This window comes from Erinaceus europaeus, chromosome 10 (genome assembly GCF_950295315.1).
Source record: "Erinaceus europaeus chromosome 10, mEriEur2.1, whole genome shotgun sequence".
Lineage (NCBI taxonomy): Eukaryota > Metazoa > Chordata > Mammalia > Eulipotyphla > Erinaceidae > Erinaceus > Erinaceus europaeus.
This window is the reverse complement of record NC_080171.1, coordinates 2,886,851-2,907,468: the sequence shown is the minus strand read 5'-3', so window position 1 is coordinate 2,907,468 and position 20,618 is coordinate 2,886,851. Positions and strand designations below refer to the sequence as shown.

At 48.8% G+C, this 20,618-nt stretch overlaps 2 protein-coding genes across 4 annotated transcripts in view; one reads left to right on the top strand and one right to left on the bottom strand.

Moving 5' to 3' along the window:
- The window catches only part of ABITRAM (actin binding transcription modulator), a 378,866-nt gene that overhangs the window by 124,922 nt on the left and 233,326 nt on the right, over positions 1 to 20,618 (top strand). The window lies entirely within an intron of this gene.
- The window catches only part of TMEM245 (transmembrane protein 245), an 81,144-nt gene that overhangs the window by 38,128 nt on the left and 22,398 nt on the right, over positions 1 to 20,618 (bottom strand). For 2 of the 3 annotated variants that reach the window (XM_060199037.1, XM_016185207.2), the window contains 6 exons: positions 19,851 to 20,069; positions 14,099 to 14,268; positions 11,025 to 11,048; positions 5,711 to 5,815; positions 4,384 to 4,466; positions 1,790 to 1,880 (listed from right to left, as the gene is read on the bottom strand). In XM_060199037.1, the coding sequence (XP_060055020.1) occupies positions 1,790 to 1,880; positions 4,384 to 4,466; positions 5,711 to 5,815; positions 11,025 to 11,048; positions 14,099 to 14,268; positions 19,851 to 20,069 (692 nt within the window). The remainder of the gene's footprint in view (positions 1 to 1,789; positions 1,881 to 4,383; positions 4,467 to 5,710; positions 5,816 to 11,024; positions 11,049 to 14,098; positions 14,269 to 19,850; positions 20,070 to 20,618) is intronic. The other variant, XM_060199036.1, reaches the window with a different exon arrangement.

The window sequence follows — 20,618 nt, the reverse complement described above, 5'->3', positions numbered from 1 at the left end:
AATTTGAGAAAGTTTCTTCACTCATCATAAAACCTTGGCCCATGATGGATCTATTATTCAAGGCCATCTGACAGGGGCTGGCAGACAGCCCAGCCAGCAGAGCACACACCCTGCCACGAGGCTGTGGGGGTGCCCGCAGAGGAGCGGTCTTACAAGTGGTGGGGCGGAGGCTGGAGTGCTTGTCTTCTGTTTCTCGCTCCCTCTCTCTCTCCCTCCAAGGAAATAAAGATCATGTGGCTAATCAGAGACAATTATTCGGGGGCCGCGTGTTGGTGCACACAATGCCGTGTGCAAGGGACCGGGCTCAAGCCCCCACCCCCTGGAGGGCGAAGCTCCCCAAGCAGTGAGCAGGCCTACAGGTGCCTCTCTTCCTATCTCCCCCCACCTGCCCTCTCCATCCCTCTCTGCCCTGCCAAATACAGTTCAAACCACACAAACACAGCAAAAGAAAATCTTGGAAATACACTGACTTGTAGCCCAACTCGAATAGTAAACTATCGTCATCTTGCACTTTCTTTGCCAGCGTCCTGACTGCCCACAGGTACTACAACCTACTTATCCATTCAGACCACAGTATCGAGTGCTGCTGCACCCGGCGGTGCCAGGCTTACAACGTGAGATGTCACAGCCTTGGGCATAAGTGAGTCCTTTTGTGTAGCTATTATGCTATCTTCTCAGCACACAGATACACTATTAAATTTGTTGTTGTTTTTTTAATGTCAACAGCATTTTAACCTGTTTTTATTATTTTTTTTTCAAGATTTATTTTTACTGCTGATTACGGAAGAGAAAGAAGAGGGAGAGAGAGAGAGGAGCCTCAGAGCACTGCTCAGCCCTGGTGTTAGCTGGTGCTGAGACGTGAGCCCGTGGGCCCTGCGGTGTGCAAGCTGCAGCTCTCACAGGCTAAGCCATCTCATCAGGCCCTGCCTTGCCCCCAAATACATATTTCTCTGAGATGGGAGAGAGAAGAGAGACTGACTGACTGGAATACTGCCTGGTTTGGGAATATGGCATGCTGAGGATTGAAGCTGAAAGCCCTGAGGCCTCAGGCTGACCAACCCGGGGTGTGACCATTGTGCTGCCAGCCCAGCCCATTTCACGGACTTTTGGGCTCTTTTGCGAGAAGTGGATGGGCAAAACAGAGCACCTCATCCCTCCAAGATTGAGGATCCTACTACGTTTCTCCCTGTTGATTTTTTGTTTTGTTTTGTTTTGTGTAGTCCCGTCTTTTCAAAAGTTAATTGACACCTTTGTCACCAGGCCTTTGCTGGGGCCTCGCGTCTACAGAATCCCATTCCTGCTGGGCTTTCCTTCCCCTTTTCTCCAGATAAAGTGTGACAGAGGAGAGACACCGCAGCGCCATCCTAGCACTTCTGAGGCATCCCTGCTGTGCTGCGTGGTGCTCATGGAGGCTGTCCCTTTCCTCATGCGAGTCACGGGGAAAGGACACAGCACACATGTGCTCACGGCCCTGCAGACTCGGGGCAGGACGTCAGATGTGAACTGTGCAGAGGTGCACTAAGGAGCATCAAGCAAGGAAGCAAAGGGAAGAAAACTGAGGAGACAGCTAACTGGGGACACACGCCAAACTGACTCATGGGACAACGCGAGCTGCCGCGGGAACAAAGAGGTCACGTCTGTTCACTAAGGTTTCCCTTTGCAGAGTACGGCGGAAATAAAAAATCAAGTATCTCTTGAAGTAGCAAAGAGACAAGCTCAGATGGCTGAAGCTACTGAGTGACCATCGGTGAAGATGCCGACCAGCCCCCGGGAGCGGTCCTTCCTTTACCTTGTGAGTTATCCATTCTCGTCCGTACTGATACACATTGTTAGCTGCAGAATTGAGCGCTCTTTGGACTACCTGCGCCTCTGGAAGCCAACTAATTGAAAACAGACAAAGAAAACAAATGAGAAGCAAGCACACGTTAGAGAGACTAAACAAACAACTCTTGAGAGGCAGCATAATGACATGATGAGCAGCTGGCAAACTGCCGGCTGGTCACTGGACAGACACAAGCAGCACTGACAGAAATCAAGACTCCAGGGCTAACGAGTGCAGTTCTTTCTACTGCTCCGAATTTCCCTCTGCCTGCCAAGCTTCCCACCTTCCCCACAACCTCCCTTCCATTTCATCCTGTCACTTCTTCCCTGTCCACTTCTATCTTGGTCACCTGCCCTGGTCAACACGGCCAGGAACAGTTCCTCAGATGCCGAGAGATTCAGCATCCGGGACACGAGCTCCCCACGCGTGGCCTCTGCACCAGCCCATCAGCACTGCCACCCATCCGCCGAGAACACAAATGCTTGAGTCCAGCCCCACACCTGCCGCAGAGGAAACTGGGCTGGAGCCTGCCTCGCAATTTCAACTTTGACAAGTCCTGCAGGCGATTCTGACGCGCACGTTCAAGTTTTAGGACCAGATAGGGTTATGCAAAGAGTTTATGCCCGAGGGTCCAAAGTCCCAAGTTCCATTCCCTGCACCACGGAAACCAGAGCACAGCAGTGCTCTGGTAGAATCAATTAAGCAGGTCCAAGAGTTGGAGGACCAGAGATCTAAGAGTGAGAAAGGCAGCAAGAAAAGAGAGCAAATCATTGTTCACAACTTTCCTTCCAAGTGTGGGAGTCCCTGAGCAGAGTCCCAGCCGGACAAAGAACTGCAGTCAACAGGCTTCACTCCTTGTGCAGTGAGAGGCGACCTCTCTGGCTTCCTATTAAGTGAGCAGCTGCAGCATTTCCCAGGGGCCGAGTGGTGGCGCAACTGGTTAAGTGCACACACCACACTGCACAAGGACCTGGGTTCAAGCCCCCGGCCCCCACCTGCAGGATAGAAGCTTCACGAGTGGTGAAGCAGGGCTGCTAATGTCTCTCTCCCTCTCTATCTCCCCTTCACTCTCAATTTCTCTTTGTTCTGTCAAATAAAATAAAGTTATAAAAAAAATGTTTAAAAAAAGAATTATCCTAAGAAGGCAATGTTCTACACATATTCTCTTGACTGAGTATCACAATGCTGTGAACTAGGGCTGATGACACTTACAAAGTTAGCAGTTCTGACTTCAAACAGTAACTAACCCCTTCCCCTTCCTTCGTTCCTTCCTTCCCTCCTTCCTGCCTCCAGGGTCATTGCTGGGGCTCAGTGCCTGTACTATGAATCCGCTGCTCCTGTGACCGTATTTTTGATATATCTTATTTTTTGATAGGGCAGACAGAAATTGAATGAGGAGGGGAAAAAAGAGAGGGAGAAAGAGAGACACCTGTAGACCTGTCTTAGTGCTTGTGAAGCAACCCTCTTGCAGGTGGGGAGCTGGGGGCTCAAACTAGACCGCCCAGCCCCCACTAACCCCTTCCTTCAGAGTCAAATCTAACACATACTACAAGGCTAGCAGGTGGGAGTTAAGTAATACATCAAGTCAAATGTAAACGATCTTTGGTTCACAGATTTCTCATCGTTTATACAGTATGCTATAAATTATATAAGATCATGCAACATTATACTGCAAATCAGCAGTAGGTGTGTGTGTGTGTGTGTGTGTGTGTGTGTGTGTGTGTGTGTGTGTGTGTAAAATAATGATAAAATGCAACCTACCTCAAACAGTGAAATGAGGTAGGTACTTAGCTATGAACTAAATTGTAAATGTTAACTCATAACTCAAATCCAAGTTTTTTTTCTTTTTTTCATTTCATTTCATTCATTATTGGATAGAGACAAATAGAAATTAAGAGGGGAGGGGAAGATAGAGAGGGAGAGAGAGACACTTGCAGCCCTGCTTCACCTGAGGGCTTGAACCTGGGTCCTTGTGCACTGTAGTGTGTGCACTTAACCAGGTGCGCCACCACCTGGCCCCTCAGACACAAGGCTTCACCGTAAGTTTCCCATAAATTTTACCTCCCCCCCGCCACCAACACCCCCTCATCTGACTCATGGGCTAAGCCCTGCTTTTTCTCTCCGGACGTAGCTGCATCAGCCAGGGCATCTTATCAGACTACACACTGACTGAGCCTGTGCCAGCGACCTCTGACGTTGTCAAAACAATACATCCCTGTTTCCCTGGGTTTTTCTTCTTCTCTTGCTGTTATTTGTGTTCCTGGCTCTGCTCTACCACTGATCACCTCACTCAGAGTGCAAGTCCCTTTCCTTTTCTCTGTCAGTATAGTTTCCTCTTTACTGGGGGGGTTCACGGTTTACAGTAAAACGCAGTCAGTAGCTGGTCCGTGTGTGACATCTCTCAGTTTTCCACTTAACACTCTAACCCCCACCTAGGTCCTCCTCCACCATCAGGCACCAGGACTTGAAGCCTCCCCCGAGCCCAGAGTCCTTGGCTTTGGTGCAGTGCAGCCCAGAGTCCAAGCTCTGTGCTTCCCCTTCTGTCAGAACAGCATTCTCACTTTGCCCACTCCGGGTGGTTTGCTAGAGTTTCATTAATCAGGCTGCTTGTGACTTCAATCATGTGCACACTTTCTTGATGTACCTGTATTACAGAGCAACAACAACAACAAAATCAATAAAAGTAACCCCAATTTAATAGCTACTTTCTATAGTATTACTGCAACTGTGATTTCACAGTCAAATGATCGAGTTTTAATATATCTGAGTTTTAATTTAGGAATTTGGACTAACCAGTTGCTCTAAATTATGTCCTGTGAAATCAACAAAGGGAGAAAACGTACATCACTATAGTTTCCTACCCTTATGAAGACCAACAATTCACTCATAGAAAAAAGGACCTGTAACTCTGGGGTAGTCGGCAAAGTCACGAGGGATTTGTATGTAGAGAAGCAGAGAGTCTGTGACGACTCCGCTGACAACTACCCGTCAGACACAAACACCCACGTCGGCTGACATCTAGTTCCCATCACGTGGGCCAGTAACACTGTACGTGGGAACACAAGCAAAAAAGGAGCTTTGAGTGAGGCTTCTGATCTTAAAAAGCCAACTGAAGGCCAGGTGGGGGGCAACAGCATCATGGTCATGCAAAAAGAGCTTGAGGTTCCAAAGTCCCAGGTTCAATCCCTGCACCACCGTAAACTGGAGCTGAGTAGTGCTCTGGTTTAAAAAAGGGCAGGTAATGTGGGCACAAGTCCAGGGACGCTGACAAGAGCCTGTGGCGCAACCAACAGAAAGACCAGCAAGAAGAAAAGTAATTCATCAGGGAATTCTGACAGAGGGGAATCACAAACGCTTATGCTGAAAGATTGTCCTGCCTGAGTGCCCAAGGCCCAGGTTTACCAAAGCCAGAGCTGAATAGTGCTTTGGTGTGGAAAAAAAAAAAAGGGTGGGGGGAGAGGGAGAGAAGGAGGAGGAGAAGCTGAAGGAGGAGGAGGAGGAGAAAGAAAGGAAAAGAGGGACAGTGGGAAGGAAGGAGGGAGAGAGAAATTAGTTCTGATGCAAAGAACAGGGAGCCAAGACGCTTCCAGACACAGTACAGTGCACAAGGACCCAGGTTCAAGCCCCTGGTTCCCTATGGAGAGAAGAAATCATTGGTTCCTCAGGACTCCAACTTTTTTTTTTTATCTGCACTTAGCTCTGAGCATTTTGATGATAAAACAGTATGCAAAAACAATTACTAGGCAAATTCATAATGAATAATAAAAAATCATAAAATCTCAGCTATTTGACATATTTATAAGCAAAAAAGACATTTTACCATGCCACTTCTAGCTTACTCATACTACAAAAACAAAAGAGTAAAACATAATAATAACTGTATCCTACCTTTGCAGTAAGGAGCAGGGCTAAAAGAAGGGTTCCTATCACTAGCAAAAATATGATGAAAATGCTGATTATTTTGTCTAACATCTTCTCCAACCAGATGATCATCTGCACAGAAACGAAAAAGAGAATTACTCATCCTTCCGATGCAACCTGACAGGGGACACATGCACTCAAGCATTAGGTAGACAAAGCAGGACATCAGCGTTGCAAAGCAAATCACGGTTTAACGACAGAAGGGATGAAAGCTGTAAGAACTTTCGAAGGGTAGCTGACAGTTCTCATCAACATCGCTATCAGTCTGTTATCGGTGTGCTGGTCAAGCTGAACATCGCCTACAGCTCTGTGTCAACCCACTGTGGGTGTCCACACTGCAAATGGTAATTAGTAAGCCGCTAGATACTCTGAACGGATGTTATCTACTTTTACTGTCAATAAACACATTCAGATGACTTTAGAAGGCGTGTCTCATAGCACGTTCTAAATTACTACTGTCAAAATATTTTTTTCCTTTGATGCCATTAGTTAATGCAAACAGTGCGGCCAGGTGGTGGTGCACCTGGTCAAGCTCAGACATTACAGGGCACAAGGCCCCAGGTTCAAGCCTGGCCCCCACCTGCAGGGGGGAAGCTTCACGAGTAGTGGAGCAGGGCTGCAGGTGCCTCTCTCTCCCTCTCTATGTCCCCCTCCCCTCTCAATTTCTCTCTGTCTCTATCCAATAATAAATAATAATAATAAATCACAATTATTAGAAAAATAGTTACAGAAATAGCAGTAATAACAGTCTGTTAATGAAATGATACATAATACTCTCAGAAAATAATCATCGGGAGCCATGGTTGGAAGATGACTATGCAACAGGAAGGGTGCAACCTGGGCTTCAGCTATACCGGCATTTATACTCGCACTGTTAGCTGGTGGCTGCTCCTTGGTCGTTAGTTGAAAGCGCGCTCTCTCTAAACGCTATTTGGACTGCATTCGGAGTGTGGCTTCTCTTGCACGACCACAACAAATACATCTCTAAGATGTTTTCAGAAGACATAACAATTCTGAACGATTTCTAGAACTCCTGGCCACAGAAAGTTACCACCCAACACTTCAAAATGTAATATAATGAATGAGAGTGGCGACTGCTAGACCCCACACTACATACCCCTCCCCCACAGGAGCTGCGGTATTGCTGAATGAGTTATTATTTTATAGACACACAAAGAGATGGGGAGGTAAGGAGACAGAAAGAGACCTGCAGCTCTGCTTGCGATGCTTCTCCCTGCAGGTGGGGACTGGGGCTTGAGCCCCGGCCCTCGCACGCTGGCGCCGGGTGTCTGGACTCCGCTGGGGGTGCCGCCCCCCAGCCCCCTGGAGTAAACTTTTCCTGGTTAAATCACGTTGTGTCCTCCAAACACCAAGTTCAAATAAACCTCTATCACAGTGTCTGAGGCCTGGTCCCCCCGTGCAGGGGAAGCTGCACAAGTGGTGGAGCAGGGCTGCAGGCGTCTGTCTTTCCTCTCCCTCCCTCCCTTCTCTCTTGATTTCTGTCTCTACCCAATAAATATTAATAATACATATTTAATAAACACCCGAGTCAAGAATTAAAGTTAGAAACACAGTATTTCTAAACCATTTTCCATCCACTGCTTACAAACTTGCACTTCCCTCATCTCTGGTGAGACCTGCCAGGACTAAGAAGTCGATGCCCCGAGGAAAATGGACATGAAGTGTTCAGCTTTCATTCTGACAGTGACAACGTGAAACAGGAGAGGTCATTTTCAGTGCATGCTATCAAAGCATTGAGGAGATGCAGAGGCTTTTGAAAAGAACAGATTTCTAAGATATGGAAGGTCAGACTTCATATTTTAAATATCAGCTCTATGATCCATAATCGTAGTAGTTTCACAGTCAAAACCAGCTCTACCTTGTTCTTGAGGCAGTGTCCTGAGAAGCTTAGTGTTTACTATACAAAACCCACAGCACAAGTACGTGGTTAGGTGCACGGCCTTTAATGAAATAATTCATAATTAAGACCAGATTTACATTCACAAATTAGAATGACTAAAAAAATCTTATGAGTCTCAATTTTTTTTTTAAGTAAGTGGCTATTTTTTTCTCTCTCCTTTCTTTTTTTTGCCTCCAGGATTATCACTGGGGCTTGGTGCCTGCACAACGAATCCACTGCTCCTGGAGGCTATTTTCTCTCTTTTGTTGCCCTTGTTGTTTATTTTTGTTATTATTGTTGTTGTTGTTGTTGTCATCATTGGATAGGACAGAGAGCAATGGAGAGAGGAGGGGAAGACAGAGAGGGGGAGAGAAAGACAGACACCTGCAGACCTGCTTCACCGCCTGTGATGTGACCCCCTGCAGGTGGGGAGCCGGGGGCTCGAACCAGGATTTTACACTGGTCCTTGCGCTTTGCGCCATGTACGCTTAACCCGTGGTAGCTCAACCGCCTGGCCCCTATTTTTAAATAAGTGATATCCTGATATCCTGAATTCTGAATGATACTTTTAAAAATAAGTATTCTATTTAGAAAGTAGACTATCTAAATTCATGCCTGGGTATTCCTAACATAAGCCATGGAATTTATTCTCAAGTACAATATAGTATAGTAGATATCAATATTATAAAAACAAAGTGCATGTGTTTGACCCAGGGTAGAATTTTTCTGTAGTATGTCATCTAGCTATGGGTTGAAAAAAAAATCTGCATTGTGTCACCTAAATAAAAAATACATTCTAGACATCAGAGAGGATTTGATGTTTTCATATATATATATATATATATATATATATATATTTCCTTTTGTTGTCCTTGTTGTTTTATTGTTGTAGTTATTATTGATGTCATTGTTGTTGGATAGGACAGAGAGAAATGGAGAGAGGAGGGGAAGACAGAGAGGGGGAGAGAAAGACAGACACCTGCAGACCTGCTTCACTGCCTGTGAAGTGACTCCCCTGCAGGTGGGGAGCTGGGGGCTTGAACTGGTGGGATCCTTACACTGGTCCTTGCGCTTTGCGCCACCTGCGCTTAACCCGCTGTGCCACTGCCCGACTCCCGATTTGTTTTCTTCAGAAGCTAGAGCTGGGGGCGGGGGGTAAGATCCATCCACAGTATAGAGGTAAGACTAAACAGGACAAGGGTCACAGGGAACAAGCTCATGGACATGCAACGAGAAACTTGAGAGAGAGAGAGAGAGAGAGAGAGCGCTAGCGAGCAGCGGAGAAGAGAAAGGAGATGTGGAGAGACTCCCTCAACACAGACCCAGGCGCTCTCTAGAGGCTGGCCCACTCTGTGCTTTGCCTGGGACCAACCAGCCACCTGTCAGAGCCCCACAGGCCACCGCTCTCCAGGTCCCCAGGAATTCCCTCTGACACCCATGCTGTGACAAGTTATTTTAAGTTCGATTTCTAAAGCCGTATTTCACTAAAGGGAGAGAGGGGAGTGCCACTGAACGTTTCGATGTGTATAAAGGAGAGGCTGTGGCAGGCCCCCCGACCTCCGCAGGAGGTGGAATTCCAGGCTGAGGCCGTTGGCTGGGCAGGGAAGGGTGGGGCGTCCCAAGCATGGGGGACACTCAGGCTCTCTCTCTCTCTCCCCCTTTCTCTCTCATGTCTATAAACTGGTTAAATCCTACAGCTAAAAGTCATTCCACTACTGACTTTTCATATTTTATTATTCTAAAGGTTTTAATTTGCTTACAAAATTCTAGTTGAGTCTTTGTAATGCAAATGGTCAACACTAAGGAATAAAACACTGAAGTCTTGAGAAGTAGGCTACATTTCAATCAGCCGTTCAGATGTGGTCTCTCTCTTACCCTCACTTTCCTCACGGGCCTCCTAATTCACCCCTAATTCACCCCTGAGCTTGGACTGCCAACACCAGATGCTGCCACTTCCGCCTTGGGGCAGAACAGTAACACTAAAAGGGCCCTCACTTAGCTGGCAGCGGTCACTCCAAGTCTACACCAAAGCTCGTCTACAGTACATGGGGTCATCAGAGCAAAGGAGAAAGCTACCGGGTTCTCAGGGCTCAATTAAGATTGCTGACAGACCACCCGCCCCGCCCTCCCCAGTCTCTGGAGGTTACATCAAACAACCGACTGGCTTTAGCTCTCACTCCTCGGTTTCTGAGGACACTTTTCTGTCAATACACAGCAACTGGAGACGTAAACGTAACTGCTGAGGTCCAGGAGGTGGCGCAGTGGATAAAGCACTGGACTCTCAAGCATGAGGTCGAGTTTAATACCCGGCAGCACATGGACCAGACTGATGGCTGGTTCTCTCCCTTTCTCCCCCTATCTTTCTCATGAATAAAATAAATAAAATCGTAAATGCAGCTGCCTACTTAAATCACAGTAAAAACCTGCGGCTTGTACTTGCAGCACTACCACACCCCCAGGGCGGAATTCATCTTCTCACGCCTGTTGTGTACACACAGGACGCTCGTCTGTGGGGGTGGGGGTGGCGGGTGACGGCGTGTGTGCTTTACCTTCGACCTACATGTTCACACTCGGGACATTTAGTGTCACCTCATACTTTCCCTTTCTTCTGTCTCAGAAGCACTGACATCCATACTTAAAGTCGCGTTTGGGGCCACTTTGAGAGGCAAGGCTTCTTTCAGAAGTCCTGCTGTTTAATTTCCATCAGAGACACTGAGGGTCTGTGTTCAGACTCAGTACACAGAAATGATGCAGGTCTTAATGAAATTACATCTCAAACTCCCACATGTGAACTGCCTAACAGGTATCAAACCCCAAACAAAATGAACAGATCACTCTTTACTGCAGTTATTAAACAACAACAACAACAACACAACTTAAGTGCAGCTCAGAGCTGATCATATGAAGCTTTTAGTACAGACGTCATTAAACCTTGGGGAGCGACACGAAATTAGCGGTGGCAGGCCACACGTCAATATTTTCCGTTTGAAGCATACTTTTGAGTACTTAGTTGTAAGAAAATAAAAGTCTGCATCACTTAAAGAAAAAGTAACAGGAGTTCTCTTCACTTTTCAGTAGATGCTGTTCACTCTCTGATGATATCAGACAGAAGTTACTTGCTGTAACTTCTGACCAGAGGACCAGAGGACAGAATTTCTTACAAATCCTTAAACAAGGAGGGCGTGCCATCCATACCCCAGGCAGCCTGCGGTCTTAGCAGATTGTATCAAAACAGCACTCATGTTTTAGACCTTCCATAGCTTATGGTTAGAACTTGATAAACAAAAACTTAGTTTGACATGTGGACAGAAGCAGAGTGAGAGGGGGGAGGTGGAAGTTAGAGAACTCAGTAGTCAAAGCCAACATCACGTGTTCATTTACCTTCTTGTTTAGCCATTGCCAGAGCTTGAGGACAGGGCGAGGTGAGAGAGAGAAAAGAACAGGGGACATCGTTAGAGAAGGCAGCAACAGTGTGTGTGAAGAGCAAAGTCACTGGGAGCACGAGAAGGAGATCATCCCAAAGGAAAAACCGGGGTGAAAACTGACAAGTCATTACAACGTGGAATTCCTTGCAGATGTACAATGACTGAAACCACAAGCGTTATTGACAAACAAAAACACAGAAAATGATCTGAACGCCTATAGGTTTAGAGCTTTACCAGTCCCAAACGTCAGGAAAACTGTTAAAATCCTTTCACTGCGTGGTGAAGACTAAGCACCTTGAGGTAGGTTTCAAATTAAAATATCAAACGCCAAGTCCAAATATCAGAATAACAGTTGCTAAAACCCCTTCATGTATTAAGTACAGATAATTCATGTGCACAATAGTTTCACTGAAGTTTGTAGCTATACACACTTATAATCTACATAAAAATTTTAAAAAGAATCAAATGTTTTAGTGCTCATGGGGAGTAGTCAACTTGTAGGCAAAAAAGACAGACATATCTAAGGTGCGCTAGTGTTCAGAACTGTTCCCACTGGACCAATTTCTAAAGCATTTCCCACTATTTGCCTAAAAGCCTACCCTCCCTACCTTAAGCGGAATCTCATCTGGACCTCAGGATATCTAGTGCTATAATAACTAATCCTACTCTCAGACACATCATCTTCAAATCAGTAAACACAGGACCTTCAGCATCATTAGCGCTGGGGCAGAGAGAGAGAGAGAGAGAGAGATCTTTATTGGAACGCTTTGTCCTGCAAGAGGCCCCAGGCTTGAGCCCTGGCACCCCATGGCAGTGACATAGCAACAGGGGAAGCTGCACAGATGGCGAGTGGTCCTCTGGCGCTTTTTCTCTTTCTCTCTAGATTAAAAGGATGCAAAGGTCAGCAGGGAAGCAGTGAGATCGTGCAAAAAAACCGCTGCACAGGTGCATGATAACGAAATAAGCACATAAATCAAGCAGGCATTGTCAGTGCTATAAAAGAAAAATACAGAGACTCAAAAGTGTGATTCCATTAAGAGAGACTGCCAACAGGGTGGGAACAGATAACACAATTGTTCTGCAAAGAGACTCTCATGCTTGAGGCTCGGAAGCCCCAGGTTCAATCCCCGCACCACCACCAGCCAGAGCGGAATCGCGCTGTGGTAAAAATAAGAGAGGGGCTGTAAATGCTTTTTGCTGAGCTTTTCCTAAGTATGTCCAGTGCATATTTAGACAGACATTTCAAACACCCTTTCATATGTAACTACTGGTAATTTCAAAACCATTGGTACAATCAGTTCTAATTTAAGAGCCTGCTGCCACGCCACCCTGAACACACCGATCTGGTCCAATTTAATAGACAAATGAAAATCCATTTCTTTTCCCAAAGCGGCAACCAACATTTATGGCTGCACTGGGGAGGACACAGGCTGGGCCCCGGCTCGCAGTAAGTGCTCAGCAGTCTGCGGGAGCCACTGACTCTGTCACAGTCACACACAGAAGCCGCCAGCTAGGCTAGCCTTGCTCGCCTCACTCAAGATGCCCCGTTCTCACCAAGATGCCCCGTTCTCACCACGCTACACCACAAAATGCCCTTTGTGATGTTCACAGAACTTTAGCTGACGACTATAGGGCCCCGCTAGACGGACAGTTCCCAGCAGAAGTACAGAGGACGTGAAAAACGGGGCTTCACTCCTATCACTTCCGATACCGGTAAGACATTAATTGAAACGAACCACAGTTTCAAGTGTTAAACCATGGGGCCGGGCTGTGGTGCACCTGGTTATGCGCACACATCACAGTGCGCAAGGACCTGGGTTCAAGTCCCTGGTCCCCACCTACGGGGGGGAGCTTCATGGGCGGTGGAGCAGAGCCCTGGGTGTCTCTCTCTTCTCTCTCCTCTCTATCTCCCCATCTCAATTTCTCTCTGTTCTATCGAAGTAAAATAAAGTTCTCAAACATAAATGCTGGGGCCAGGCTGTGGCGCGCCTGGTTAAGCGCACACACTACAGTGCGCAAGGGTCCGGGTTCAAGCCCTGGTCCTCACCTGCAGGGGGAGAGTTTCACGAGTGATGAAGGAGGTCTGCAGGCGTTTCTCTGTCTCTCTTCTGCACTATTTCCCCCTCCACTCACAATTTCTCTTTGTCTCTATTCAAAATAAATAAATAAAAAGTAAAAAGAGAATAAAGTCAGTCACTGCATCATCCTGGCTGGAACTTGGAGAGATCGCGTGAAGTAAAATAAGCTAAAAAGAGAAGGAGGAAGGCCCAGTGATCTCACTTAGAAGCAGGACGTGATATATAAGCGACAGGTTCGAGCCCCCGGCTCCCCACCTGCAGGGGAGTCGCTTCACAGGCGGTGAAGCAGGTCTGCAGGTGTCTGTCTCTCTCCTCTCTCCAGAGAGCTAGAACATGGACTCGAGCCGAGTGCACAGCATCAGAGGGCTCGGCAGAGAAGCCACGGCATGCACTCAACACCCCTCGCCAACCACAACACCGGAAGGATGCAACTGCACCGTTGGGAGCAGATGGGCGGTGCCAGTGGTGCTCACAGCACATGAAATGTGCACAAGGTGAAGGTCAGTTACCTCGCGGTCTTGTCCGCAGGTGGACAGAGGACTAAAACAAATGAGCTTGCCCGGAAAACAGCAACCGTGGGAGTCGGGAGGGAGGGGCAGCGGAACTTTCCTGGAGGTTGTGGTGGGCTACTGGCCGTGTACAGGTTTGAATTTACTCCCCTGGAACCTTACATGATGTTGTCAAACTCTCATGAGCCACTAATTCAAAAGGAGAAAAGACGGCCACTGAGCGAGTTGTCCCCTTCCTTTCACATAAATCCACGCCAAGTCGTTTACCCGTCTCAGTTTGACCCTCACAAAATGCTGGAGCTGAACTAAGTGTTCCCTGCGATGATGGAACCAGTGAACGACCTGCCACTTCTCACACTACGTCCTTCTGCTCTCACATATACACTTTAATATCCCATCACAGACCTCGGTATGAAGTAGTCCCGGTTTTAAGAAGGCCATACCTTGCTGTCAACCTTCAGCAAGAATTTCCCAAGTCCAATGATGGGCCATGGTGCCAGGGCCTCCTGCCGCTCCCTCAGGAAGCTCTCCACGACTCTCCACCACTGACGGCAGCGTCTCTCCAGGAAGTGCACGACTCCAAAGTGAATGACGACCTTTTTGAGCACCCACACTGCAGAGGACAAAGATGGAACACACATAAATAAAGCAGAGATCTGAGAATTCTATATTGTTGGAAGCCAGTTCAAAACATCAATTTACAAATTAAAAACCACCACCACCACTACCAAAGGGAAGAGCTCAAGGTATTGCATTTTGCTACAATTCACACACACTTTCACACACAATGTCCAGGACTAACCACACTCTGCTAATCGCTTCTGTGTGACCTCTGGTGTGATGTCTCAGTCTCCAAAGGAGAGATTATTTCACATCCCCTCTACACACAAGAGAACCAAATCACTGGGATTTCACTGATGATCTGGATCCCGCAGTGTTTTGGTCTGTCCGTCTGCCTCCCTCTCTCCCTCCCAGGATACAGAACATAGACACCCCAGGTGCCTTTATCTCCCTCTCTCCTTCAGGCAGATTCTGTTCTTTTACTTAGATGCTTGACGCCTAGTGACCAGGAAAGTATAAGGGATTTTGCTACCATTCAGATTTGGAACAACACGGGGCACCATCTTCAAGTCTGTCCACACTTCTCCCTATTCTACAGGTGAGGTGGGTTTTTTTTTTGTTGTTGTTGTTGTTGTTTTTGCCAGAATCCAGCAGAGAAGCAAAGTAGGACAAGCAGGGCTCTTAGTGGATGCTGAGGCTGCACACCTCACTGGGGTCCGTCCACAGACGATACGAATGCTGCTGGTACAACCAGACAGGAAGGGAGCAGGGGCTAAGATTCCCAGGAAAGGTCAACTATCAGGGTGCTGGGTCTGGGCCTGGATCACTGATGTAGGCCACTGTCCTTTTCCTTAGCTCGGGAGTTCTGTGTCCTTAGCTTGGGAATTTTCTGTGTCCTCAGCTCAGGGATTCTGTGTCCTCAGCTCAGGGATTCTGTGTCCTCAGCTCAGGGATTCTGTGTCCTCAGCTCAGGAATTCTGTGTCCTCAGTTCAGGGATTCTGTGTCCTCGGTTCGGGAATTTTGTGTCCTCAGCTCAGGAATTCTGTGTCCTCAGCTCAGGGGTTCTGTGTCCTCAGCTCAGGGATTCTGTGTCCTCAGCTCAGGAATTCTGTGTCCTCAGTTCAGGGATTCTGTGTCCTCAGCTCAGGAATTCTGTGTCCTCAGTTCGGGAATTCTGTGTCCTCAGCTCAGGGATTCTGTGTCCTCAGCTCGGGAATTTTGTGTCCTCAGTTCAGGGATTCTGTGTCCATAGCTCGGGAATTCTGTGTCCTCAGTTCAGGAATTCTGTGTCCTCAGCTCAGGGATTCTGTGTCCTCAGCTCGTGAATTCTGTGTCCTCAGCTCTGGGGTTCTGTGTCCATAGCTCGGGAATTCTGTGTCCTCAGCTCTGGGGTTCTGTGTCCTCAGTTCGGGAATTCTGTGTCCTCAGCTCAGGAATTCTGTGTCCTCAGTTCAGGAATTCTGTGTCCTCAGCTCAGGAATTCTGTGTCCTCAGTTCGGGAATTCTGTGTCCTCAGCTCAGGGATTCTGTGTCCTCAGCTTGGGAATTTTGTGTCCTCAGTTCAGGGATTCTGTGTCCATAGCTCGGGAATTCTGTGTCCTCAGTTCAGGAATTCTGTGTCCTCAGCTCAGGGATTCTGTGTCCATAGCTCGGGAATTCTGTGTCCTCAGCTCAGGGATTCTGTGTCCTCAGCTCGGGAATACTGTGTCCTCAGCTCGGGAATACTGTGTCCTCAGCTCAGGGATTCTGTGTCCTCAGCTCGGGAATTCTGTGTCCTCAGCTCAGGGATTCTGTGTCCTCAGCTCGGGAATTCTGTGTCCTCAGCTCGGGAATTCTGTGTCCTCAGTTCGGGAATTTTGTGTCCTCAGCTCAGGAATTCTGTGTCCATAGCTCGGGAATTCTGTGTCCTCAGCTCAGGGATTCTGTGTCCATAGCTCAGGGATTCTGTGTCCTCAGCTCAGGGATTCTGTGTCCTCAGTTCGGGAATTTTGTGTCCTCAGCTCAGGAATTCTGTGTCCATAGCTCGGGAATTCTGTGTCCTCAGCTCAGGGATTCTGTGTCCTCAGCTCAGGGATTCTGTGTCCTCAGTTCGGGAATTCTGTGTCCTCAGCTCAGGGATTCTGTGTCCTCAGCTCGTGAATTCTGTGTCCTCAGCTTGGGAATTTTGTGTCCTCAGTTCAGGGATTCTGTGTCCATAGCTCGGGAATTCTGTGTCCTCAGTTCAGGAATTCTGTGTCCTCAGCTCAGGGATTCTGTGTCCATAGCTCGGGAATTCTGTGTCCTCAGCTCAGGGATTCTGTGTCCTCAGTTCGGGAATTTTGTGTCCTCAGCTCAGGAATTCTGTGTCCATAGCCCAGGAATTCTGTGTCCTCAGCTCAGGGATTCTGTGTCCTCAGCTCAGGGATTCTGTGTCCTCAGTTCGGGAATTCTGTGTCCTCAGCTCGGGAATTCTGTGTCCTCAGTTCGGGAATTTTGTGTCCTCAGCTCAGGAATTCTGTGTCCATAGCTCGGGAATTCTGTGTCCTCAGCTCAGGGATTCTGTGTCCTCAGCTCAGGGATTCTGTGTCCATAGCTCAGGGATTCTGTGTCCTCAGCTCAGGGATTCTGTGTCCTCAGTTCGGGAATTCTGTGTCCTCAGCTCAGGGATTCTGTGTCCTCAGCTCGTGAATTCTGTGTCCTCAGCTTGGGAATTCTGTGTCCATAGCTCGGGAATTCTGTGTCCTCAGCTCTGGGGTTCTGTGTCCATAGCTCGGGAATTCTGTGTCCTCAGCTCTGGGGTTCTGTGTCCCCAGTTCGGGAATTCTGTGTCCTCAGTTCAGGAATTCTGTGTCCTCAGCTCAGGAATTCTGTGTCCTCAGCTCGGGAATTCTGTGTCCTCAACTCAGGAATTCTGTGTCCATAGCTCAGGAATTCTGTGTCCTCAGCTCTGGGGTTCTGTGTCCTCAGCTCGGGAACTCTGTGTCCTCAGCTTGGGAATTCTGTGTCCTCAGTTCAGGAATTCTGTGTCCTCAGCTCAGGAATTCTGTGTCCTCAGCTCAGGAATTCTGTGTCCTCAGCTCAGGGATTCTGTGTCCTCAGCTCAAGGAATTCTGTGTCCTCAGCTCAGGGATTCTGTATCCTTAGCTCTAGTCTTACAACTTAACAGTTCAGTTTACTAGTTTAACAATTTTTTTAAGATTTGTATTTTTATGACTGGATAGAAACAGAGAGAAATTTAGAGGGGAGGTGAGGGAGACAACGAGACATCCGCAGTCCTGCTTCACCACTTATGAAGCTTTCCTTCTGCAGGTGGGGACCAGGGGCTGGAACCTGGGTCCTTGCGCATTGTAATGTGTGCGCCTGATCAGGTGTGCCACAGCCTGGCCCTCAGCAATTCCTCCTTTTGATTTATTATACTGATTTATTTACTATAAAGGAAAAGACAGGCAGCAGTAGATAGCATCAGGGTTCTGCAAAGAGACTCTCATGCCTGAGGTTCTTAATTCCCAGGTTCAATCCCTGCCCCACCACAAGCCAGAGCTGATCAGTGCTCTGGGAAAGAAAGAAAAGAGAAGAGGAGGGAGTGGGAGGCAGAGAGACAGACAGCCCTGGTGTCAGTGGCGCCAGGACTAACCTGCCGTGTGAGGCTTAGCTGTCCCCTGGGCACTTTCATCAGCTTTAGTGCTCCAGAAAGTCCCTATGGTCTCTACAAGAATCTCAAGCTCTTCACAGAGGGTAGAAGTCTTCTGAAATATCCTGGGTCAGAGTGTGCTCTCTCAAGGCCCCGTCACATTCCATGGACAAACCGACTATTAGGATGGCGACTAGGACATGAGCCAATTGAGAGATGACAAGGGTTCGAGGGCATGGAGAAAAGGGAACTCTGGCCCACTGCCGGTGGGAATGCAAACTGGGCAACCCTTAGGGAAAAAGGTCTGCAGAGTCCTCCAACAAATACAAACGGACATTGGTATTGTGAGCCAGCAATACCACTCCTAGATGCAGACACTAACTGAGAGGGATGTCTGTGCCCTATGCGCCACGGCCGCTCACAACTACTCAATGTGGCCAAGGAGTGGAAGCAGCCCAAGTGCCCATCAACAGACCAGTGGCTAGAGAAGTTACGGGATATGTACTCAGTGGAATACTACTCTGCTGTCAAAAAGGATGAGATTGGATCCTTTGGGACAAAACGGATGCAACCAGAGATGATTATGCTTAGCAAAGCAAGGAGGTCAAAGACAGCTACCAGATGGTCTTGCTCCTGCTCGGAATATATGACTGAAAAAATGGGGGGAAAGAGAAACACAACTCGGCTGTCTCCCCTGAGACAACTACAGCAGCTACTGGGAGCTGGAGGTACAGAACTCTGGTGGTGTAACTCCCAAGGCCAAGGATCTTACAATCCTGCCAAGTCTTATTAACAGCCAGTGAGGATGGTCTTTTTTTTGTTTGTTTGTTTTTGCCTCCAGGGTTATCACTGGGGCTCAGCACCTGCACTACAGACCCTCTGCTCCTGGAGGCCATTGTTTCCCTTTGGTTGCCCTTGTTGGTCATCATTGTTGTTGCCACTGCTGTTGTTGGACAGGACAGAGAGAATGGAGAGAGGAGGGGAGACAGAGAGGGGGAGAGAAAGACAGACACCTGCAGACCTGCTTCACTGCCTGTGAAGTGACTCCCCTGCAGGTGGGGAGCCGGGGGCCCAAACCGGGATCCTTATGCTGGTCCTTGGGCTTGGTGCCACGTGCGCTTAACCCGCTGCGCTACCGCCCGGCTCCCAGTAAGGATATTATTAAGAAAAAGAAAAAATGGGGGAGGAGAGAGTGGGGGTTGGGGGGAGAGAAATGGCCACACTGAGCGCCTGCCTGGATGGCGGTGTCCCGGTAAAGCACCCGTGACACAGCGCCACGAACCAGGGCTTCGCTCTCTTTCCGACAGAAGCGGGAAGGCAGAGAGGCAGAGCGCGATGGCAGCACGCACCACACAGACAGAAGCGGGAAGGCAGAGAGGCAGAGCGCGACGGCGGCACGCGCCACACAGACAGAAGCGGGAAGGCAGAGAGGCAGAGCGCGACGGCGGCACACACCACAGCACCTCGATGCACTGGGGCCCAGGCTTGAACCTGGGTCATGAATGTGGTGACACGGTGCACTATGCAAGCAAGCTCCCTCACCAGCCCTCCTCGGAGGCTCTCTTCTCACACACGCATTGATTTACTGGGTAGAGACACAGGACAGAGAGATCAAAAGGGAAGGGGGAGAAGAGAAACCTGAGCAGCACCGCTCTGCCTCTTGTGACAACCTTCCCCGGGGTGTGGGGCTGGGGGCTGGGACGCAGGTCCCTGCACATGGGGACATGTGCGCCCCATCACTAACGACTCGTCTGAACTCCTCAGCGGAGGGCATGGCTCCGGCGCCTCTCCCACAGACACATCAGTGTCCGAGAGCAGCGTCCTCTCTGAGAGCAGAGCACGCTGCGGGGATACACACTCCAGCCTGAAGGTGACAGGCCAGAGCATCACAGCAGTTTCTGAGCCGATGCTGATCACTTAGACGGAAGCGGGGAAGCGGGGACTCAAGCCCCCAGGAAGCCGAGCGGAGCGGAGCCACCGCTTCCCGGACAAGGTCTCGCCGACCCCGCCAACCCCGGAGGACCTGCAATGGGCACCGGCAGCAGCTGCACGATCCACAGGTTCAGCCACAGCTGGACTCCCACGATGGCCCAGACGAGAAACACAAAATACACATCGCTCGTCCTCTTCTTCCGGAGAAAGGCCGCCATCTCGGGCCGTGCTCTGCCCAGAGTGGGCGAAGGGGTGGAGGGCGAAGGCGTCGAGGACGACTCCGGCGGGGCTCCTCTCCCGTCCGCAGACTCTGAAGAGGAAAAGAAAAGCACATCACAGATCACCCGAGGTGACAGACCACACCGGTCAATGGTCAACAGCCGGCAAGCACATCACAGACCACCCGAGGTGACAGGCCACACCGGTCAATGGTCAACAGCCGGCAAGCAAGGCGGAGAAGAGCACTGGGCCACCCTGCGCTTACACTGAGCTTGAAAGAGACAGGGAAAAGGTGGGCGCACATGTGCACTGAACAGGACGCAGAGTCACAGTGGCGTGATCTCCAGATCTGACGGCTCTAAGTAAACTGGGGAAAGGCCTGTGGAGAGCCTCCAACACGCTGGGTGGCAGCACTACCGCCCAGCTCCCCCAGTGAGCTTTTTATGGCATGTGTACCATGACTCAAATAAATAAAGAAAATCATCTTTAAATAAAAAAGAAGATGAAGGGCAAAACAGGTGAGAATTACAATGAACTTGTAAAAATCATCCGACTATATGAAACAAACACTAACAAACACTGGACTTTCTCTACTTAAACCCTCCCATTCACAAAGGTACCCGGTGCTCACAGCCGCATC